Source organism: Erythrolamprus reginae, chromosome 12, assembly GCF_031021105.1.
Source record: "Erythrolamprus reginae isolate rEryReg1 chromosome 12, rEryReg1.hap1, whole genome shotgun sequence".
NCBI classification, from domain to species: domain Eukaryota; kingdom Metazoa; phylum Chordata; class Lepidosauria; order Squamata; family Dipsadidae; genus Erythrolamprus; species Erythrolamprus reginae.
In genome coordinates this window covers 23,722,491-23,747,432 of record NC_091961.1, presented here as the reverse complement: position 1 = coordinate 23,747,432, position 24,942 = coordinate 23,722,491, and the positions used below count along the sequence as shown (strand labels likewise).

The 24,942-nt window shown below is 43.2% G+C and overlaps 1 protein-coding gene across 2 annotated transcripts in view; it reads left to right on the top strand.

The window, feature by feature from the left end:
• Positions 1–24,942, top strand: part of ETS1 (ETS proto-oncogene 1, transcription factor) — a 185,681-nt gene that overhangs the window by 125,952 nt on the left and 34,787 nt on the right. For both annotated transcript variants that reach the window (XM_070765928.1, XM_070765929.1), the window contains 4 exons: positions 4,494–4,613; positions 5,614–5,814; positions 17,962–18,039; positions 18,771–19,019. In XM_070765928.1, coding sequence (XP_070622029.1) covers positions 4,494–4,613; positions 5,614–5,814; positions 17,962–18,039; positions 18,771–19,019 — 648 coding nt within the window. The remainder of the gene's footprint in view (positions 1–4,493; positions 4,614–5,613; positions 5,815–17,961; positions 18,040–18,770; positions 19,020–24,942) is intronic.

Sequence of the window (24,942 nt, the reverse complement as noted above, 5' to 3'; positions counted from 1 at the left end):
TAGTGGTTATCCATCAGATCTTCAGACAGGAAGGGAAGCAAAAGAGATGCCCAGGTCAGTCAACTCATGTTGTGACCAGACTCAACTGGACATCAATTTTGGACTGGCTACTGTGTAAGGTACTGCAGACTAACAAAGGCACAATAGATTTTTTTCATGAGGAATAATTAGAACTAGGATTTGGGTTTTAACGTTGCTTAAATTGGCATGATTTGGGTTCTAATATTGTTGTAAAGCAGTGGTGATGGAAACAGGATTCTTCGTAACTGAACAGCAACTTAGCAATGGTAGTCAAAATGAAACAGATATGAGGAATGCTCAGTCATAAATGATGTTGGAAATTATCATTGAGAGAGCATTGAACCTTCCAAAGCACAACATGGAGAATAGCAGGGTCCTCATTTTAAAGTTGCCTTTGTTTCTGTTGAATTTTAATTTGCTTGTAATTTGTAGAATTTATAGCAGTAATAAAATAGCCCTATTGAGTTTACATAGGCAGACTCAACAGGATATTTTATTACTGCTATATATTCCAGGTACCTATTCTAGGTACATAAAAATACCTATTTCACAATGGAATTTTTACACACAAGAATATTAAGTTGGTAAAAAAAGGAAAAGCAATGTTTTGTTTGAGAAAAGAAATCTTTGGGACCTTTGTCTGTTTTAGAAAACAGAAGTCATAAGGTCATAACAGATATCGCCGGTATATTGAATATACTCATACCTTGTACTAAATTGTAAGGTTTATTTGGTTTGGGTTTAATATATCGTGTGATTCTAATCATCATGGCTTTAACAGCACAATCTGATTTACTTATTAACATAGGTGAATAAACTATAACCTTAGGACACTAGTTGGTATATACATTTATGCCCTAGTATATTACACATTGTGTGAATCCAACTATTTTTATTTTATGCAAAACAAGATGAATCAAGTCATGATTTCATGTAATGAGATTACTATGTGATTATGATAATTGTTTACGGTCTCCTTAGATGTCTCTTATTATACTATCAGACTTTACTAAACATATACTACACTCTGGTAATTCTGTTAAATGTGGCCTAGAGCTAGTTAGTTGTGTTTCTTCAGCTAAGTAAGCCCTACTTTTCTCCTCTGAAGTCAAAATCTGTGCAGTTATTTGTGCTGGTTCTCCCCAGTGCAAAATATCATTATGCTGCTCGCTCTGTTTTGTTGATCATGAGTGAAATTTGAGCTGTTTGGACAGCAATCTAGGTTGGAGGAGTAGTATCTGTTCAGAGAGACCTGGTGCTGGAATCTTGCTAAAGAGAGAACAATTCATGTGTTACTGAACTTGGATCAGGAGGACTAGATGCTGCAAACTCTTGTCATCCTGAACAAAACAAGTATCATTTTAAATGAACTTTACAGTGGTACCTCTACCTAAGAACGCCTCTACTTATGAACTTTTCTAGATAATGTTGTGATTCAGTCTGAGGCTCCTCAGGGAACGGCTGGAACTCTGCCGGCTCCATGCTCAAAGGGGGAGGACGAGGAACAGGAGGAGGAGGAGGACCTGGCAGACGGGGAAGAGGAATGTCAGGACGAGGAGGAGGGAGAACAGCCTGAGACCCCCGGGGAGGAGCTCTCCCCCGCGAGTAGCCTGGAGTCATTAGATGAGAACGCACAAGCCATCATAGATATGAGGCAGAGAAGGGCAGCACAACGAAGGGGACAATTAGCCAGATATTTCCATCCCTAATAGGCAACAGCTGGGTTTGGGTGTGGTTCTCCTCAGAAAGGTTGAAAAGGCAGGCCTGCCCTTCCTGTATTGTGGAGAGTTATCTTTTGGGAGTCCTGTGACCTTGTTTCGATCCTCGGCGTCTCTGATTCTGGCTTGTGGCCTCGAAGGCTGAAAACTTGGGAGAGGCGTGGGTTTTATTATCTACAGTGGTGTGTGTGCCAGCAAGAAGCCTGTTGTATTGTCTGGCCATCGTGACTTTTCTGTGAAGCTTCATAGCATTCCAGTTTGTAAGAACAGTTTTTGTTATCTGTGTTTGTTTTCAAAGATATAAAATGACTTTGCTTTTTACCAGCGTGTCTGGATACTCTTTTTAGTTGGTGTTGATGTCTGGGGGAACCCAGACAGAACAGATAAGAACCGGGTGTTCAAGATTTTTTGGCCTCTTCTTAAGAACCATTTTCCACTTACAAACCCGAGCCTTTGAAACTGTCACCGGAAAAGGCAGGGAGAAGCCTCCATGGGGCCTCTCTAGGAATCTCCTGGGAGGAAACAGGGCTTCCACCCTCTCTGTGCTTTCCCCAATCGCACACATTATTTGCTTTAACATTGATTCCTATGGGAAAAATGCCTTCTACTTTTCTACTTAAACTTTTCTACAAACTTTTCTACTTAAGAACCTGGTCATGGAATGAATTAAGTTCGTAAGTAGAGGTACCACTGTACTACTTGCTTGCTTGACGTTCAAAAAGGTAGATCTCATTTTTAGAAATTAAGCATTTGGCAAGAATAGCTTTATTTCTTTTAATAGATGCTAGTTGGACAAAGGAAATGTAAAAAAAAAATGCTTCCTAGCACTTGAGATGAAATAAGCTTGGAGAAAACATTTGGGAAGAGCTTAATTACCCTGCAAGTAAAGAGAAATACTTAGCAATGACAACTTGAGACAAAATGTTTATAAATATTTCACAAAATTATTTTAGGAAAATATATAGCCTTTAAAAAAAAAATACGAGACACATCACACTGAACCAGAGACTGTATAACAGATATCAAGGAAAGAGATAGGAATAATTAGGAAGACTGAAATTTTGTATTGAACTTACAGCATAGATATCTGTTCTGCTGGTGTGTTTCAACCACCCATAATTACAGGGTAATTAGTCCAGGAAGACACACACCACAGGATAAAAGGAAAACCCAAAAGTTTTTATAAACAGAAAAATAGAAACTGCTCCCTTTTTAAATGTCAAAGGGATTTTCTGGTAAACACAAGGCACAGGTTAAAGGCAATCCAATTGCTCATCCAATAACTGGGAAATTGAGTCTAATTCTAAAGTCCAGAGAGTCCACATACAATCTTGAACAGCACAAAAACCACGATCTTGACGAAACAATGAATCAGATAAACTGCCATGAGGCTAAAACACCAAGCTGTACTTTTATCTGTAGCACTAATTACAGCAGCGCCACCCAACCACAGGTGGTCTCATTTTCTCTTGTAATAATCCTTCAGTTGTTGTCTCCTAGGCATCACTCTACGCATGCGTGGATGTGTCATTAATTCTTGTTCCGAATCCAGGGATGATACAGATGATTGATCTCCTCCTGGGCTGTCTGCCAAACTTCCCTCTTCCCTGTCACTCACGCTTCCTTGGTCAGAGGAGGCTTCATCGGCAGATTCCATCGGGAGCAAAACAGGCCTGTGGCATGTGGATGTTTCCCCCACATCCACCTGCACATTCCTTGGGGCAGGAGCTGGGCCGGAGCTAACCACAACAGATATCCAAAGTCCTTATTAGTATCATAACATATGTGTTTATCCCTGGTCCAAATATTACACTGAGCCAAAATGTGGCTTGGATGGTTTAGATTTATGTAACCCAGTCAATTTTGGTTTATTCACAAATCCACACTTAAGCCATAACTTCGCTTCCAGCCAGTGAGGAACTTATACTGTAACTGTGTGCAGCAAGCAAATTTTTCAGTATGGAACAAATTAGATATCACGGCTTAGCGTAGTGTATAAAGCAGACCGTTGTGTGCAAAGCCAACCATTGGTGGTTTGCAAACTATGGCTTACAGTTTGGTAGTATGCATGAACCACAGCTTGCATATCTCATGTTAAACCCACACCAGTTCATCTGTGCCATTTGGATATTGTTTGTCTAGTGCTCCTCTCCGTGTGATGCTTTGTGATGAGTAACTGAACGGGCCTTGGTTTAAGGGAATGCGAAGCACATGGCCCTGCAGGCCTGCTCCTGGTGTGTTTCTCAAGGTCTGCTGTGCAGATGTGCTGCTTTTTGTATTTGAAGTTGGCTAAGAGCAAAACAAGTGTCAGGACCGGCTTCTCCCACAACTCAAAGCTGTGCCTGAATCACTCTCCCATAGCCAGCAAGCAACCCAGCTGCCCTCTGACCAGGCTGCAAAGGTGATTGAACTGTTGCTGGGTGGTCTTTTCTTACCCACCAAGCATGCTAAGCCCATCATTAAAACACAACAAGCTGCTTAAAAGTTGGGGGAGAGTATGCAGGACACTTTCCCTTAGCGTTATCTCTGAGCAGAAGATGAGTTGGCTCAGCGGTGTGTTTATTTCTCCAGAGCTTTGCTAATAAAATCCTCTAAATATCTCAATGACATTTTTTTAAACAGTGTTTGGAATCTGTTGCTCGTTCTCCAATAGCTTGGCTTCTAGTTTACCATTGCATTTGCTCCTAAATATCCCACCAAAAACAGTATTATTGGTATCCACTGATGTTCCTGTTTCTCATCGTTGTCTTCTAGATATGGAATGTGCAGATGTGCCTTTGTTAACTCCAAGCAGCAAAGAAATGATGTCTCAAGCATTAAAAGCCACATTCAGTGGTTTCACAAAAGAGCAGCAACGACTGGGAATACCCAAAGGTAGGTCACGACAAGTGCTGATTTGTGTCAATGTGCTACAAGATTGTGCGGTTTCAAAACAGGTGCAAGTTGAATAGGTTTGTGGAATGTAGTCTAGAGCAGTGTTTCCCAACCTTGGCAACTTGAAGATATTTGGACTTCAATTCCCAGAATTCCCCAGCCAGCGAATTGGAACCGCCTTCTACCGCACGAATCCCAGCAGCCGATAAAGTCCCACAGAGTTGGCCTTCTCCGGGTCCCGTCGACCAAACAATGTCGTTTGGTGGGCCCCAGGGGAAGAGCCTTCTCTGTGGTGGCTCTGGCCCTCTGGAATCAACTCCCCCCAGAGATTAGAACGGCCCCCACACTCCTTGTCTCTCGCAAATTACTCAAGACCCACCTTTATCGCCAGGCATGGGGGAGTTAAGATATTCCTTCCCCCTAGGTCATTACAAGTTATGCATGGTATGTTTGTGTGTGTGTTTTGTTTTTTAATAAGGGTTTTTAGTTGTTTTATTAATTGGATTGTTACATGCTGTTTTTTATCATTGTTGTTAGCCGCCCCGAGTCTGCGGAGAGGGGCGGCATACAAATCCAATTAATAATAATAATAATAATAATAATAATAATAATAATAATAATAATAGTCTACGGAGAGGGGGGTATACAAATCTAATAAATAAATAAATAAATTAATTAATTAATGCAACATCGGGTTTTCAGTTCAATTTTATAGAATGTGAAGGATGTGTGTTTGTGTTTTATTTTTATAGTTATAATATACACTGAAAATGGCATTTAATTTTATTGAATGAGATGCAGTGACAATAAAGTAAACTAAACTCAACTTAACTAGATTATCAATAGGGAAGAGAGTACGGTATGATTTTTCACTGAGAGAAATACAAGGTCCAATAATTCAGGCTAGTAGAGGTCTTGCAGCCTTCCCCAGTAGAATGCCGTAACCCCACGTACGCAACGCCACACCTGGTAACTCTTTTTTGTGGTTTTTCTCATGCAGATCCTCACCAATGGACAGAAACTCATGTACGGGACTGGATTATGTGGGCTATGAATGAGTTCAGTTTGAAGGATGTGGACTTTCAGAAGTTCTGCATGAATGGAGCTGCCCTGTGTGCTTTAGGGAAGGACTGCTTCCTTGAATTAGCACCAGACTTTGTAGGAGACATTCTTTGGGAACATCTGGAGATGTTGCAAAAAGGTAATATTACGATGGCCACCAATAAAGAGTTGGGTTGCTTTGATCAGGGCTGTGTTGGAAGACTACACAAGTTCATGGGATTCCATGAATATCCCACTGCAAAAACCAATGTTCCTGGTTCTGCATCACTTTAATTTATTGTATGAATGAAGGCAACTATATGTGTTTAATGTATTGTGTTTAGTTGTTCCTCAGAGATACAAGTATAGTTGTATTGAATATTTTGGCAGAGTTCGGATACAGCGAAAGGCTCATAAATAGTGATGGGCGAACCGAACCCGCACAATTGGGGTCCATACTGAATTTTGGGGTGTTCGGTATGCCGAACCCGAACCCGAAATTTTTTGAAACTTCGGGCAAAGTTCGGGGTCGCATTCGGCGTTTGGAGCTTTGACGTCACCAGAAGGTTGCTGAGGACGCCAAGGTGATCACTTCCTGGATTCTATGGAATCCAGGAAGTGATCACCTTGGCGTCCTCAGCAACCTGCCGGTGATGTCAAGGCTCCGCCCCTAGAATCTCTTCATGGGAGGGATTCCTCAGCTCCTTCAAAAGGAGGTCTTCACGTAAAGTTCAGCTCTACAAGAGTGCACAGTCCCACAGGGGGCTTACCAGGTTGCTGGCTTAGCCTACATATTCTAGACCAGGGGTGATAAACTTGATTTCATTGAGGGCCACATCAGGGTTGTGTTTGATCTTGAGGGGCTAGGCTAGGGTATGTGGCCCAGCATGGCTGTGATCAGGTTTGGCATGGTCAGGGATGGGCATGACCAGTGTGAGCATGACCGGTGGCATGACATGGGACTTGTGTCGGGGGCAGCTGTCCTGGCCAACTGCTTAGGCAGGACTTTCCTGAGACCAGGGGGGGGGTCCCACTTACCGGCTGCTACCGCTGGTACACCTTTCTGGACTGTCGCGGACACACACACACCTCTCGGCATGAGATTCAGTTTCTGCACGTGCACAGCAAGCAAAATCTCATGCGAGAATGCTCTTGCGTGTGAGATTTCACATATTTTGGGCAATTTCTTTGCTTCTGTGCATGCACAGAAGCAAAAAGACACCAAAATTGGCTTTGAAACAGCAATTGACAGGCCCGCGGTGGTTCTGCCAGCAAAAACAGAGCCTGGGGAAGGCCTTCTTGAACTCCATTTTCACCGGCAGAGGCACCACGGGCCTGTCCTTTGCTGTTTCCAGGCCGGCTCTATGGACCAGATCTAAGCACCTTATCCAGCCTGCGGACCTTAAGTTTGACACCCCGTTCTAAACCCAAATGCTGTTACAAAATTATACCTTTCTCCCACCTGTAGCTGACTATTCCTGCACAAAGTCTTTCAATTTTTTTTAAAATTACCAGTTCTGTGGGCATGGCTTGGTGGACGTGGCATGGCTTGGTGGGCATTATTGGTGGGTGTGGCTTGGTGGGCATGGCAGGGAAGGATACTGCAAAATCCCCATTTCTTCCTGTTGTGGTTGGCTCTGGCCCAGTTCCTGCCCCAAGGAATGTGGAGGTGGATGCAGGGGAAACATCAACATGTCGTAGGCCTGTTTTATTGCCGACAGAGTCAGGTAGTGCAGTTTCCTCAGATGAAGAAGAAGGTGGGAATGACTTGGAAGAGGGGGGCTTGGCACATAGCCCAGGAAGCCAATCTCCATTATCTTCAGTCCATTTGGATGAGGAAGTGTTAGACCCATGCATGCGCAGAATTATGCATAGAAGAGACCAATTGAAGAAATATTACAGGAGATAAGAGAGGCCACCTGTGTTTGGGTGGGGCTCCAGTAATTAGAGCTGCTGATATAAATAGCAGCGTGCTGGCTTGGCCGTTGTGGAAGATTATCTGATTGTTGTTCTTCAGGACCGTGCCTTGCTGTTTCCGGACTTTGTTGATTTTTCACGACTTTGAAACCAAAGCAGAGCAAAGTGTGTGTGTTTCACTTCGTGGAAGAAGGAGGGCTGTGACGTTCCTTCACAGCTGCTAGCTAAGTACTTAAGGACTGATTAAGGGGATTGTACAGACTACCAGGTTGTTTTGGGACGAGTGCTCTTTGCAATACAAAAAGGGTGCTTTGTTTCTTTAGAACTTTTGTGATAAAGAACATTGTTGTCGAACTTTCAACTAACTGTGTGTGAGCCTGAAATTTGTACCCTTGAATTTTTGGGAGACTCATACCATAGAGCCCGGCAGAACTCTTCCCAATCAGCCGGGACTTGGGAGGCAGAGAATAGATGGGGATGGGGCCAATCAGAGGTGATATTTACCGGTTCTCTGAAATATTATTTTCCACTACCGGTTCTCCAGAACTGGTCAGAACCTGCTGAAATCCACCTCTGGTGCTGATGCATTTAAGAAGAGAAGTTCTACACAAACAATTGAACAACACTACAGCCACAGAGAAGAAGCCATGCTTTAACGGGTGGGATTTTCCAGTCTGTATATAGTTCACCAGATATTCAGTTCTTTGCCAAATCATAACTTATTCTCCTTGGAGTCTGTGGCAAAAAGATGCTAAGGTACCAAGTTCACTTCCAGGCTACACACAGTTTATAAGGGCAAAGCTTTGTTTCCGACACTACCTTTTCCAAAAAATAATGAGAAAGCATCAGCTATTCCTGGACTACCCTGGATAAGCTTTAATAAGTAACAGAGTGGCATTCAGTCTTAAGTAATAAGGTAAAACCAATTGTAAATAAAGGGCCCCCACAAAGATGTTTGCAAACCATTTAGGAGGTTTCTGTAATAGGTAGAGGCAGGTGTTTGTTATTCCATTTTGGGAGGCAAGAGTGGGCTGGAACAGTTTTGTCTGTTCCATGAAGTCCACTCAAAAGGTAAGGGATGTTGCCAACTTCCGTGGCTTTCTAAAGATAAACATGCCACCAGTTTGGATGGGCAGCCTCTCATTTCTCTTATTGGCTGCAGCTCTTTTCTTCTCCTTTTTCATTTCCAACAAGTTTAAGTGTGAGAGTTGAGCAACCAAACAAGCTACACGCAGAGCATAAAAATTTAATATTTATGTTCTGTCGGGCTCCCAAAAATTCACAGGTACAAATTTCAGACACACACACGTTTGAAAATTCAAAACAATGTTCTTTATAATGAAAATTCACTTAAACCAAGCCCTCTTTTGGTATAGCAAAGAGCACTCGTCTCCAAACAAACTGGTAATTAGTACAAGTCCCTTATCAGTTCTGAGATACTTAGCTTGCAGCTGTGAGGCAATTCACAGTCCTTCTTCTTTCACAAAGTGAAACACACTTTGCTCTGGTTTAGTTTCAAAGCAGGGAAAAATCAGCACACAAAAAGTCAAAGTCAGTAAAGCAGTCACAAAACACAATGATCAGATAATCCTCCACAATGGCCAAACCCACAGGCTGTTTTTTATAGCAGCCTCACTAATTACCACAGCCCCACCCAACCACAGGTGGCCTCATTTTCTTTGATAATAATCTCTCAGTTGTTGTTGCCTATGCATTGCTCTCCGCATGCGTGGCTGTATCATTAACTCTTGTTCTGAATCCAAGGAGGAGCTAGATAATTGATCTCCTTCTGAGTTGTCTGCCACACTCTCCTCCTCGCTGTCACTCATGTCTTCTTGGTCAGAGGAGCCTTCATCATCAGATTCCACCAGGGGCAAAACAGGCCTGCAGCATGTGGATGTCTCCCACACATCCACAGTCCTTGGGGCAGGAGCTGGGCCAGAGCTAACCACAACAGTTTATAGAAATATTTTGAAATGTTTTGTACCCTGGCATCATCATGGCATACCTAAGGCAAATGATATACCAGGAATCTAGGGTTTAATAACTTGGTTTACCAAAATCCCAGGTAACTTCTGGTGAATGGGAAAAAATCCTTAGATTAAAACTCTTTCAGTATCCACGAATGTGGAGATTACTAAATTTTATTTTATTTTATTTATTTATTTATTTATTTATTTATTTTGTCCAATACACAATGAGGGTTTTAGTGGGTATATATCTATAAACACATAGTAAAATACATGATGAAGGTTATAGAGGAGATACTCATAGTAAAATATATCTAAGAAATAACAGAAAAGAAGTTATAGTAATAGAACATATCAATGAAAGAATAGAAGAAGAGATATAGGAATAGAAGAAAGGTATAGGAGATATAGGAGAGCAATAGGACAGGGGACGGAAGGCACTCTAGTGCACTTGTACTCGCCCCTTACTGACCTCTTAGGAATCTGCCGCACGAATCCCAGCGACCGATTAGGTCCCACAAAGTGGGCCTTCTCCGGGTCCCGTCAATTAAACAATGTCGGGGAAGAGCCTTCTCTGTGGCGGCCCCGACTCTCTGGAACCAGCTGCCCCCAGAGATTAGAACTGCCCCTACTCTCCTTGCCTTTCGTAAGCTCCTTAAAACCCACCTTTGTCGTCAGGCATGGGGGAACTGAAACATCTCCCCCGGGCATATACAATTTATGCATGGTATGTTTGTATGTATGTTTGCTTAGTAATGGTTTTTTTTAAATATTTTAAATTATATTTATTAGATTTGTCATGAACTGTTTTATTGTGTTGTGAGCCGCCCCGAGTCTACGGAGAGGGGCGGCATACAAATCAAATCAAATCAAATAAATAAACAAACAAAAAAAAAAAACAAAAAAAACCAAACAAACAAATAAATAAATAAATAAATCTGGATAGGTCAACTGTAGATAATCTAAGGGTAAAGTGTTGGGGGTTTGGGGATGACACTATGGACTCCGGTAATGAATTCCACTGGAATACATTAGCTGATGTCCCAAAATAGTATGTCAACCTCTTCAGTCAGTAAAATGAGGAGCCAAATTGTTGGGGGCAATAGACTGACTCTGTAAACCACTTAGAGAGGGCTGTAAAGCACTGGGAAGTAGTATATAAAACTAAGTGCTATTGCTCAATGCAGAGCAAAGCAGCAATGCATATTGCCACTTTGATACTCATTTTTATTGTTTACCTGCATGGGAGTAAGTGAGGGTTTCCTTAGGATTGAACAATATTCTAGGGAACAACTTTAGCTGATGAGATTGATGGGCATGAAAACAACACCCAAATTAGCCAGTGTTTTGATTTGATTTTTTTAACCCTGCTGTGCTGTTCGGGTCAGTGAGACCCGAAATCAAAGTTTGAGACCCTGTAAAAAAATTTCCCTGCATATCTGAAACTTGAAATTTCATGACTTTTCATCATTTCAGGGGTTCTCTCTATGAGAATTTTTTTGGGGGTGGGGTGGGGGCTTTCTTTCTTGCTGAAAAAAAAGTCACACTTGTAGTGTTCCCGGGTCACCCTGACCCGGACCGAAAACTCTTCATTTGAAGTGCTTATGTTTAGTCAATTTGAAATCTTTTTTCACTTGGAAAGTAGTCTGAACATTTCTGCACACGATGATATGAAAATTGAACTGAAAAAAAAATATGCATATTGCTTTATTTTGATTATAAAAGGCAGACCCCCCCATTTTTGTGACATTTTTTTTCAATTTATAGATAGTTTAGCTTGCAAAATGTGTTCAATTTTACTAAAGTTGGTGTGGGATTGGTAGTTTGGACATTTCTGAATATAAGAAAAATATAAATGAACTGAAAGAAATGATTCTTATTGGTTTTTTTAAAATCAGAAATAAGCACACACCCCCTTGGCTGCTTTCAAGGGGGGTCTGCCTTTTATAATCAAAATAAAGCAATATGCATATATTTTTTCAGTTCAATTTTCATATCATTGTGTGCAGAAATGTTCAGACTACTTTCCAAGTGAAAAAAGTTTTCAAAAAGACCAAATATAAATACCTAAAATGATCAATTTGTGGTCCAGGTCAAATAGACCCGGGAACATTACATTAGGGAGTTTTTCTGAACAGCACAGCAGGGTTAAGCTGGAGATACTGGCAAAAGTTGATTAAGGTTGAGTTCTAGAAAATAAGGACTCTGGTTAGGATATGCAATTTCAATGTGTAAAAGACACAGAATCTGATCTGTAAAAACAGATGTGTGAACAACCTCTTTTATCAATAAAAGTTTAAAAATAATAACAATAAAAAAAACAAAACAAGGAATCTTTGCTAAACAAGGACCTGGAAACATACGCAGCGAAACTTTGTTTTAATGGATTATTTGGAGGAAGACCATATTGATTATTCCCCATAGTCTGAGAAATAGAAACAAATATATCACTGTGGCAACATATTATCTGTGTCATTATGCAACTAACAGATCTTTGCATAAAGACATTAGGGAAATAATGCAAGTTAAATCATTGGTGCAAACATGTTATTACATTCAGTAGCAGTTTATTGTATGCATGGAACTCACTACCTGACTCTGTAGTATCATCACCTAACCCCCCAAACTTTACCCTTAGACTGTCCACTGTTGACCTCACCCGATTCCTAAGAGGTCAGTAAGGGGTGTGCACCAGCATGCCTACCATTGGTGTCCTAATGTTTGAACCTTCAAAACAGCTAGTTTTGACTAGTTTTTACAATGGCTGAAACAGTTTCATTTCTAGTTGTAAAACTAGAAAGGAGAAGCCATAATGGATCTGATAGCTATTATTTACAACTAATGAAATGAAGATTGTCTAAAGCAGAGGTGCCAATCTTGGCAACTTTTAAGACTTGTGGACTTTAAATACTAGAATTCCTCAGCCAGCCATGCTTAAAATTGCCAAGGTTGGAGACCCCAGGTATAAAGCATGGCTGTTGGGTAAATTTTCATGAATGTGTTAAGGTTAAAGGAAGCCCTTCCTCATCCTCAGCCACCTTTCAGTTCTATTCAGCCTTTCACTACTAACCAGAGCATACAAAACTTTTGCCAGACCAATCCTTGAATACAGTTCATCTGTCTGGAACCCACATTGCATTTTGGACATAAATACATTAGAAAACATCCAGAGATACTTTACAAGAATGGGAGTTGGGAGGGAATGGAGATTCTGTAGTTTCCTTCCCCAGGAGTGGAGAGGGAATGGATAATTTGCAATATCCTTCCCCAGGAGTGGGGAGGGAATGGAGATTTTGCAGTATCCTTCCCCAGGAGTGGGGTGGGAGTGGGGATTTTGCAGTATCCTTCCTTCAGGAGTGGAGAGGGAATGGAGATTTTGCAATATCCTTCCCCAGGAGTGGGGTGGGAGTGGGGATTTTGCAATATCCTTCCCCAGGAGTGGGGTGGGAGTGGGGATTTTGCAATATCCTTCCCCAGGAGTGGGGTGGGAGTGGGGATTTTGCAATATCCTTCCCCAGGAGTGGAGAGGGAATGGAGATTTTGCAGTATCCTTCCTTCAGGAGTGGGGTGGGAGTGGGGATTTTGCAGTATCCTTCCCCAGGAGTGGAGAGGGAATGGGGATTTTGCAATATCCTTCCCCAGGAGTGGGGTGGGAGTGGGGATTTTGCAATATCCTTCCCCAGGAGTGGGGTGGGAGTGGGGATTTTGCAATATCCTTCCCCAGGAGTGGGGTGGGAGTGGGGATTTTGCAGTATCCTTCCTTCAGGAGTGGAGAGGGAATGGAGATTTTGCAATATCCTTCCCCAGGAGTGGGGTGGGAGTGGGGATTTTGCAATATCCTTCCCCAGGAGTGGGGTGGGAGTGGGGATTTTGCAATATCCTTCCCCAGGAGTGGGGTGGGAGTGGGGATTTTGCAATATCCTTCCCCAGGAGTGGGGAGGGAATGGAGATTTTGCAGTATCCTTCCTTCAGGAGTGGGGTGGGAGTGGGGATTTTGCAATATCCTTCCCCAGGAGTGGAGAGGGAATGGAGATTTTGCAGTATCCTTCCTTCAGGAGTGGGGTGGGAGTGGGGATTTTGCAGTATCCTTCCCCAGGAGTGGAGAGGGAATGGGGATTTTGCAATATCCTTCCCCAGGAGTGGGGTGGGAGTGGGGATTTTGCAATATCCTTCCCCAGGAGTGGGGTGGGAGTGGGGATTTTGCAGTATCCTTCCTTCAGGAGTGGAGAGGGAATGGGGATTTTGCAATATCCTTCCCCAGGAGTGGGGTGGGAGTGGGGATTTTGCAATATCCTTCCCCAGGAGTGGGGTGGGAGTGGGGATTTTGCAATATCCTTCCCCAGGAGTGGGGTGGGAGTGGGGATTTTGCAATATCCTTCCCCAGGAGTGGGGAGGGAATGGAGATTTTGCAGTATCCTTCCTTCAGGAGTGGGGTGGGAGTGGGGATTTTGCAGTATCCTTCCTTCAGGAGTGGGGAGGGAATGGAGATTTTGCAGTATCCTTCCTTCAGGAGTGGAGAGGGAATGGGGATTTTGCAGTATCCTTCCTTCAGGAGTGGGGAGGGAATGGAGATTTTGCAGTATCCTTCCTTCAGGAGTGGGGTGGGAGTGGGGATTTTGCAGTATCCTTCCTTCAGGAGTGGGGTGGGAGTGGGGATTTTGCAGTATCCTTCCTTCAGGAGTGGAGAGGGAATGGGGATTTTGCAATATCCTTCCCCAGGAGTGGGGTGGGAGTGGGGATTTTGCAATATCCTTCCCCAGGAGTGGGGTGGGAGTGGGGATTTTGCAATATCCTTCCCCAGGAGTGGGGTGGGAGTGGGGATTTTGCAATATCCTTCCCCAGGAGTGGGGAGGGAATGGAGATTTTGCAATATCCTTCCTTCAGGAGTGGGGTGGGAGTGGGGATTTTGCAATATCCTTCCCCAGGAGTGGGGAGGGAATGGAGATTTTGCAATATCCTTCCCCAGGAGTGGGGTGGGAGTGGGGATTTTGCAATATCCTTCCCCAGGAGTGGGGTGGGAGTGGGGATTTTGCAGTATCCTTCCTTCAGGAGTGGGGTGGGAGTGGGGATTTTGCAATATCCTTCCCCAGGAGTGGGGAGGGAATGGAGATTTTGCAGTATCCTTCCTTCAGGAGTGGGGTGGGAGTGGGGATTTTGCAGTATCCTTCCTTCAGGAGTGGAGAGGGAATGGGAATTTTGCAATATCTTTCCCCCAGGAGTGGGGAGGGAATGGAGATTTTGCAATATCCTTCCCCAGGAGTGGGGTGGGAGTGGGGATTTTGCAATATCCTTCCCCAGGAGTGGGGTGGGAGTGGGGATTTTGCAATATCCTTCCCCAGGAGTGGGGTGGGAGTGGGGATTTTGCAATATCCTTCCCCAGGAGTGGGGAGGGAATGGAGATTTTGCAATATCCTTCCCCAGGAGTGGGGTGGGAGTGGGGATTTTGCAATATCCTTCCCCAGGAGTGGGGAGGGAATGGAGATTTTGCAATATCCTTCCCCAGGAGTGGGGTGGGAGTGGGGATTTTGCAATATCCTTCCCCAGGAGTGGGGTGGGAGTGGGGATTTTGCAATATCCTTCCCCAGGAGTGGGGAGGGAATGGAGATTTTGCAATATCCTTCCCCAGGAGTGGGGTGGGAGTGGGGATTTTGCAATATCCTTCCCCAGGAGTGGGGCGGGAGTGGGGATTTTGCAATATCTTTCCCCCAGGAGTGGAGAGGGAATGGGAATTTTGCAATATCTTTCCCCCAGGAGTGGGGAGGGAATGGAGATTTTGCAATATCCTTCCCCAGGAGTGGAGAGGGAATGGGGATTTTGCAATATCCTTCCCCAGGAGTGGGGTGGGAGTTGGGATTTTGCAATATCCTTCCCCAGGAGTGGAGAGGGAATGGGGATTTTGCAATATCCTTCCCCAGGAGTGGGGTGGGAGTGGGGATTTTGCAATATCCTTCCCCAGGAGTGGGGAGGGAATGGAGATTTTGCAATATCTTTCCCCCAGCAGTGGAGAGGGAATGGGGATTTTGCAATATCCTTCCCCAGGAGTGGGGTGGGAGTGGGGATTTTGCAATATCCTTACCCTGGAGTGGGGAGGGAATGGATAATTTGCAGTACCCTTCCCCTGGAGTGGGGAGTAGATGGAGATTTTGTAGTATTCTTCCTCTGGAATGGGGTGGGAATGGAGAATTTGCAATAGCCTTCCCTCGGGAGTGGGGAGGGAATGGGGATTTTGCAGTACCCTTCCCCTGGAGTGGGGAGGAGATGAAGAATTTGTAGTATTCTTTCTCTTGAATGGGGTGGATATGGAGAATTTGCAATAGCCTTCCATCGGGAGTGGGGAGGGAATGGGGATTTTGCAGTATGCTTCCCCTAGAGTGGGGAGGGAATGGGGATTTTGCAGTATGCTTCCCCTAGAGTGGGGAGTAGATGGAGATTTTGCAGTACCCTTCCCCTGGAGTGGGGTGGGAATGGACAATTTGCAATATCTTTCCCCCAGGAGTGGGGAGGGAATGGGGATTTTGCAATATCTTTCCCCCAGGAGTGGGGAGGGAATGGGGATTTCGCAGTATCCTTCCCCTGCCAGCCCCACCAAGAACCAGTAGAGAAAAATATTGAATTCCATCCCTGCATGAGATGCTTTCTAGATTCCCCCAATTTCTCAAGATCCTCCCGATGAATAACATAATTTTGTTACTCTGTTTGTTTTGCTAACAAATTACTCAAAAGGAAGGAAGCACCGGGGTACCCCTAGGTCCTGTCATAGGCTCAGCACACTTCATAAATGATTTAGATGAGAGAATGGAAAGGGAGCTCATAAAATCTACATTTTTTTCCCCTCTGTGAAATTTGTTAGCAAACAACTGAATAACGATGACATGATTTCCTGCGTAGGAGCGTGATGCTTCCCTTATTCACATTTTTTTGAACAATGGTCAAATTAAACCAACGAAATCAAGGCAAAAATATTCAGCGATTTTGCAATATGACGAGTCCGTGCCAAATGGCATACTCACGAGATGGAGCTGCCAGCCACAAACAGCTTTCCTAGTCTGATTAAAAAAAAAAAATTAAGGGAAAATCCTATTACACAACTGTAAGTCATGAAACAGTATTAAAAACATTTGTGTAGTGGAACTTAGGGAGCACAGTTTTCGAGTTTAACTTCCATTAGCCAGCTTGGCATATTTTTTTTTTATTTATTTGTTTGTTTACTTACTTACTTACTTACTTACTTACTTACTTACTTACTTACTTACTTACTTACTTACTTATTTTATTAATCAGATTTGTATGCCCCCCTCTCCATAGACTCGGGGCGGCTAACAACAATAATAATACAATGTAAACAAATCTAATATTTAAGTTAATTAAAAAAAAACCAATTTAAGAAACCAATCATACATACTGACATACCATGCATAAATTTTATAAGCCTAGGGGGAAGGAAAAGTCTCAATTCCCCCATGCCTGACGACAGAGGTCGGTTTTAAGGAGCTTATGAAAGGCAAGGAGGGTGGGGGCAACTCTGATATCTGGGGGCAGTTGGTTCCAAAGGGTCGGGGCCGCCATAGAGAAGGCTCTTCCCCTGGGTCCCGCCAAACAACATTGTTTAGTTGATGGGACCCGGAGAAGGCCAACTCTGTGAGACCTAACTGGTCGCTGGGATTCGTGTGGCAGAAGACGGTCCTGGAGATATTCTGGTCCGGTGCCATGAAGGGCTTTATAGGTCGTAACCAACACTTTGAATTGGGACCGGAAACTGATCAGCAACCAATGCAGACTGCGGAGTGTTGGTGTGACATGGGCATATTTAGGAAAGCCCATGACTGCTCTCGCAGCTGCATTCTGCACGATCTGAAGTTTCCGAACACTTTTCAAAGGTAGCCCCATGTAGAGAGCATTACAGTAGTCGAGCCTCGAGGTGATGAGGGCATGAGTGACTGTGAGCAGTGACTCCCGGTCCAGATAGGGCTGCAACTGGTGCACCAGGCGATGGTTGGTGATGATGGGAACTGAGCTGTATATTGATTGCAACAGTTTGCTATCATTGCAGTACCTTCAAGACATTTAAATCACTAGATTTCACATAGGAAAAGTCTTGGAAATCATATACAAATTTTAATACAGATGTTCATGTCATGGAAAGCCATGCATACCACTGGACTCCACAGAGATTCATGCCTTTATGGCCCACATGTTGCATTTCCATAACAGGATTTTTGTTAATTACCACTTCCAATGTTCAACAAAGTGTTTCTATAGTTTTTTTTTAATTCATGGGGCCATTTTAACAAATTCATCATCATGTTGCATGATAACTTTGCAATATTCACAGTTTCTCAGCTTCACCTATCTGTATATATTGTTGTTAGTTGTATTGTTGTTGAATAATTGAGACATTCCCTTTCATTTATTTGCTGTAGAAGAGATAAAGCCATACCCAACAAATGGAATAAATACTGCCTATCCGGAATCTCGCTATGCATCCGACTACTTCATTAGTAAGTCCATTCTTTCCTTCCTACCTTCCTTCCTTCTCTTTCTCTCTCTCCTTCCTTCCTTTTTCTCTCTCTCCCTTCCTCTCTCTTTCTCTCTCTTCCTCCCTCCCTCCCTTCTCTTTCTCTCTCTCCTTCCTTCCTTTTTCTCTCTCTCCCTCCCTCCCTTCCTTCCTCTCTCTTTCTCTCTCTCTCTCCCTCCCTCCCTTCCTTTTTCTCTCTCTCTCCCTCCCTCCCTTCCTTCCTCCCTCCCTCTTCTCTCTCTTTCTCTCTTTCCTTCCTTCCTTTCTTTTTCTCTCTCTTTCTCTCCCTCCCTCCATTCCCTCCCTCCTTCCTTCCTTCTTTCCTTTCTTTCTCTCTCTCTTTCTCTCTCTCTCCTTCCTTCCTTCCTCCCCTCCTTCCTCTCCCTCCCTCCTTCCTTCTTTCCTTTCTTTCTCTTTCTCTTTCTCTCTCTCTCCTTCCTTCCTTTTTTCTACAAGAAGGTAAATTAATGTGTATAGAATATTAGGCTCTAAACAAATTTTAACAATGTGTGTTCTCTTAACTTAGAACAACTATTGGTATGTGTGACCTAGTGTATCTCTTCCCAATTAGATCTGCCTGTAACATCAGTTCCAGCAGAGAGGGAATGTTGTAGGGTCTTTGGGAAATCCTAGACAGCGTCTTTTTCTGCTGAGGTGCCCACCTAGGTCCCTAAAACCCTGGATTGCCACTTCATGCCATTTTTCTCTTTGTAGGTTATGGCATTGAGCATGCTCAGTGTGTGCCTCCATCAGAGTTTTCTGAGCCCAGCTTCATCACGGAGTCCTACCAGACTCTCCATCCAATCAGCTCCGAGGAGCTCCTATCTCTCAAGTATGAGAATGAGTACCCATCAGTCATCCTTCGCGACCCAGTGCAGATGGACTCCTTGCAGACAGACTACTTCACCATCAAACAGGAAGTCGTAACACCGGATAACATGTGCATGGGGCGTGCCAGCCGAGGTAGTGTAGACGAAAAGATAACGAAAGTCCCTCTCTTTGGGCCATTGTGCTTGCTTCTGTTCCATTCCTGGTACTGCTAAAAAAACTTCTTCAGATCATGGATGCATTCTGCTCGTGAGACTTTAATCAACCCTGGTGTTGTGTTGGTTAGAATGCAATATTGCAGGCTAACTCTGCCCACAGTCTGGAGTTTGATCTGTGGTGGCACAGTGGTTAGAATGCAGCATTGTAGGCTATTTCTGCTGCTGACTGACAAGACTTCGATTCCCACCAGCTCAAGGTTGACTGAGCCTCTCCTCTTTCTGAGGTCGGTAAAATGAGGACCTAAATTATGGGGGCAATATGCTGACTCTGTATCTTACGGCCCACTTAGAAAAGGCCGTAAAGCACTGTGAAGTGGTATATAAGTCTAAGTGCTATTGCTATTGATTCAGACTTCTATCCTTCCAAGGTTGGTAAACTGAGGACCCAGATTGTTGGAGGCAATATGCTGACATTGTAAGCCACCACTTAAAGCATTACAGTGCAGAATATGAGTTTAACTACTACTATTGCTATCAACTGTTTTGAAACGGTGGGTAATTTTGGTATAACATGCCTAAGTGATCTTATTGGAGAAATGTTCTAACCTGGTTTCCCCCAACTACTGACTCTGGAAGTCATTCATTCATTCATTCATTCATTCATTCATTCATTCATTCATTCATTCATTCATTTATTTTGTCCAATACATAATACACATTGAAGAGAAAGATATGTAATAATCTAAGTAAAGAAAAGAATAGAAGAAAAGATATAAAAGTAAAGGTGAGCATATTTGAAAGGAAGAAAAGATAAATGAGATAAGGAGAGACAATTGGACAGGGGATGGAAGGCACACTGGTGCACTTATGCATGCCATAGTCCTAGACATCTTGAGGAATCTGGAACTGGCAAAGATTATTGATGACATTTCATGCAACAGCCATAGGATAAATGACAAGGTGGACTGCATTGTGTCAAAACTCAGTGGGGGAGGGAGATGTCTGTTGTAACTCCCCATTCAAATGGGGACACCAGGCTTATATGCAAATAGGGATGAATGACTCTGGTTTCAAACATGTATATACACTGCACACAAAAATAAAAACAAAGGGAACACTCAAATAACACATCCTAGATCTGAATGAATGAAATATTCTCATTGAATACTTTGTTCTGTACAAAGTTGAATGTGCACAACAGCATGTGGAATTGATTGTCCATCAGTGTTGCTTCCTAAGTGGGCAGTTTGATTTCAGAGAAGTTTGATTTACTTGGAGTTATGCTGCATTGTTTAAGTGTTCCCTTTGTTTTTTGAGCAGTATACATCCATCCTCATCACCACCATACTTTTAATACACTAGACCTCAGACCTATTCAACTTTTCGTATTCAATAATAAATTGAATTTGACCTCCTTCTTGGTCCCAATTCCTACACTTTACAATGGGATTGAAATTGTTTTGTTTTTTTACCCATCCTTTTGTTCTTTTTTTTTAAAGCACAAAAACCAGCAAACCAATGAACAAACTATATTGTTGTCCAAACACTACACTAGCTGGGGTTTTATATCACCCAAAGCTATGATTTAACCAAGGTTTTTGGAATGTGCTAGGGTTATTATTATTATTACTATTATTATTATTATTATTATTATTATTATTATTATTATTATTATTATTATTTAGATTTGTATGCCGCCCCTCTCCATAGACTCAGGGCGGCTCACAGCATACAATAAAACAATTCATAACATCTAATAAATTTAAAAAAACGTTTAAAAAGCCCCATTGTTAAAGCAGACATACACACAACCATACCATACATAAATTGTATAGGCCCGGGGGGGGGGGGGAGCCTCAATGGCAGAGGTGAGTTTTAAGGAGTTTACGGAAGGCAAGGAGGGTGGGGGCAGTTCTAATCTCCGGGGGGAGCTGGTTCCAGAGAGTCGGGGCTGCCACAGAGAAGGCTCTTCCTTCTCTTTCTTAGTTGAAATCATACTGTAATGAAGCCACATTAGCTAAGCTCACCTATCAACAAGGTTTTAAAAATGGAAAGATTTCTGGAAACATCCATATACTTTGCTTGGCAATTATTTGGAAGTGGTTTGCCTTCTATGATTTATTTTAAAAAAAAATATCCCAGTGTAGCCTACACCCTTATTTCCCCATCCAAGTATTATCCTGGTCTAACGGATCTGGTTGAGTTCCTTTGAAATCAGCCAAGGTTAACAGGATACAGCTCCCTTATTGGGCACATCAACTGACTAAATAAATAATATGATTTGTTTGTTTGTTTAACAAATTTATCCCTCCTTTGGGATCACTTTCCAGGTTTATGAATAAATAAATAGCACTGTTTTGGCAAGGTGATCAATCCCCTCTCACTGATGGACACTTTTCCCCTATGCTATGCTAGGCAGGATTTTGCGACTAGAAATTCTACCAACAGAATTGTTGAGTTGTTTGTTTTCTTAAGCTATGCATTTGCTTTTGAGCGTTCTAAAAATGCAATATGAGACAGACACCAAACACCTTCCAAATTCTAAGCTTTAGAGACTTCTGTGCTTTGCTTATCTCAAGCAAGTGACCCCTGCCATTATCTGTTCTGTCGAGCTCTCTGGTAGAATCCTCCCCAAAATGCACAGATACAATTTCAGACACACACACGTTTGAAAATTCAAAACACTGTTCTTTATAATGAAAATTCACTTAAACCAAGCCCTCTTTTGGTATAGCAAAGAGCACTCGTCTCCAAACAAACTGGTAATTTGTACAAGTCCCTTATCAGTTCTGTCATACTTAGCTTGCAGCTGTGAGGCAATTCACAGTCCTTCTTCTTTCACAAAGTGACACACACTTTGCTCTGGGTTAGTTTCAAAGCGGGGAAAAAGCAGCACACAAAGATCAAAGTCAGTAAAGCAGTCACGAAACACAACGATCAGATAATCCTCCACAATGGCCAAACCCACAGGCTGCTATTTATAGCAGCCTCACTAATCACCACAGCCCCACCCAACCACAGGTGGCCTCATTTTCTTTGATAATAATCTCTCAGTTGTTGCTGCCTATGCATTGCTCTCCGCATGCGTGGCTGTATCATTAACTCTTGTTCTGAATCCAAGGAGGAGCTAGATAATTGATCTCCTTCTGAGCTGTCTGCCACACTCTCCTCCTCGCTGTCACTCATGTCTTCTTGGTCAGAGGAGCCTTCATCATCAGATTCCACCAGGGGCAAAACAGGCCTGCAGCATGTGGATGTATCCCCTACATCCACAGTCCTTGGGGCAGGAGCTGGGCCAGAGCTAACCACAACATTATCTAAATTCTTACTAGATATATTGGGTAGGTAAGGAAGTACAGTACATACTGGAGAGGGTATAGGGGTCAAATCAAAACATGTCAAATCTGCCAGTTCATTCTCCATTTCTGAGAGTTATTCTGTGGGCTTTAGTTGCCACCATCTCTGCCAATGATTTCCCCCCCCCCTTGGGTCTTACACAATCCCTGCAGCTGTTTTCAGACCGGTTTTGGTAATTAATGAACTCAAATGATCCTACTACGCTCTTAAGGTTGTCAGTACATCTGAAATGGTTGAGCAATAGCCATAGAGTGGAATTCCAGAGAAAGCAGTGCAAGATCTTGTTTGGTTTGTTTTATTTGTTCACTTTTGAACAACCTGTGTGCTTTGGTAGGAATTCAGATTTTTAGCTGAAGTAAGAGTAATTAATCTGGAACGAGATGCCTGGAGTTGACATATTGGACTTTTGGCGTAGTGATCTCTAAGAAGCCAAGAATAAACAATCCTCATGTTTGCCAGGACTAAGGCCACATCTAATTGTCAGGAGGAGGAGGAGGAAGAAGAAGAAGAGGAGGAGGAAGAGAAGGAGGAAGAAGAAGAAGAGGAGGAGGAGGAGAAGAAGAAGAGGAGGAGGAAGAAGAAGAAAAGGAAGAAGAAGAAGAAGAAGAAAAGGAAGAAGAAGAAGAAAAGGAAAAAGAGGAAGAAGAAGAAGAAGAAGAAGAAGAAGAAGAAAAGGAAGAAGAAAAAGAAAAGGAAGAAGAAGAAGAAAAGGAAGAAGAAGGAGAAGGAGAATAATTATTAACTCATTAACTGACCCAACTCTGGACATTTTCAAAAAGAGATTGGACTGCCATCTGGCTAGGGAAGTGTAGGGTTTCCTGCTTGAACAGGGGGTTGGACTTGATGACCTTTGGGGTCCCTTTCAACCCTAATAATTAATAAATAAATTAGAAGCAACAATGCACAACCTTTCCTTGTTTGTAACAGAGGGCTCTACTACTTACGCAGCTGAAATCTGAAAGTATTCAAATAAATGCATAATTACATATACACATACACAAATATATAAAAAAGCCTGAATCTGGAAGCCAGAGTATAAAAGATGATACTTTTCACATTTGGTGAAGTTTCTTGATAGATAGCACAAGTGGTAATCAGTATGCTTGGTGGTTTCCTTATAGCAGGTCAAGTGGTTTCTCCATCTAACTCAATAATCTGTATGCAGACGTCATTCCTTTTCCTTGCAACATGTTGCCGTTAGATGGAGAAATTGATGATTGAACTATAGATTGAATGGGTGAGATTGACCTACTTTCAGCTTATAATCTTTGCCTTGCTTGCCTTTGCTGCTCCTGTCAAGCTCCAAAAACCAAGAAAGGCAAAGTTACTTCTAAGAAGTTTCCTTTAAAGTCACTCACCTATAACCAGAAAGCAGAAACTCAAGCAAGCTACTTGCATCATTAGAGATATACAGTGGTCCCCCGATCATTGCGAGGGTTCCGTTCCAGGACCCCTCGCAATGATCGGTTTTTCGCGAAGTAGCGCTGCGGAAGTAAAAACACCATCTGCGCATGCGCAGATGGTGTTTTTACTTCCGCCGCAGCAGCGAGGAGCCGAAGATTGGGGTTTCCCCACTGCCCACGCAAACTCCTCGCTGCCGCTCGCCCGCCCTTCGCCCGCCCTTCGCCCGCCCACGCCGTTCGCTCGCGCCGCTTTCCAGCTGAGTCCTGAAGCCAATTCGCTTCAGGACTCAGCTGGGAAGCGGTGCGAGCGAACGGGGTGGGCAGGCGAAGGGCGGGCGAGCGGCGGGCGAGCGGGCAGGCAGGCGGCGGAGAAGCGGCGGGCGGACAAGACAAGCGGCGGGTGTGGCAGCAGCGAGGAGTTTGCGTGGGCGGTGGGGAAACTCCTCGCTGATGCCCACCGCTCGCCCTCCCGCCAGCAAGAGGGGGAAGACCCAGGGAAGCCGCCCAGCAGCTGATCTGCCCGGCGCCATCTACGCATGCGTGGCCATAGGAAAAAGGGCGCGCATGCGCAGATGGTGTTTTTACTTCTGGGTTGAAAAATCGCCATATAGCCGTTTCGCAATGATCGGGATCGCAATACCCGGGGATCACTGTACTCTGAGAGCTTCTACGGAGGAGCAGAAGACTTGACCCAAGTCTTTCTCCCAGCCAAACTATTTAAACTTACCATCTCTCTCCTCTGGGATCCAGACTAGGATCCACCACCACCACTCCAGAGCTGTAGTCTAGGCCTCTTCCCTCTTTAGGATCCAGTGAAGGTCATAAAGAACTTTGGCTCTTCTCAGGTTTAGCAATAGCCTTAACTGAGTAGGAAAAAAATTATATTTGAGAGTAAGGGGCATGCAAATGTTTAATAATAATGAGGAGAAGGAGGAGGAGGAGGATGGTAGTAGTAGTAGTAGTAGTAGTAGTAGTAGTAGTAATAATAATAATAATGATGATAATAATAATAATAATAATAATAATAATAATAATAATAATAATTCTGCCGGCGTGTTTCAACAGCCCGTAATTATCGGGTAATTAGTCCAGGAAGACACACACCACACGATAAAAGGAAACCTCAAAAGTTTTTATAAA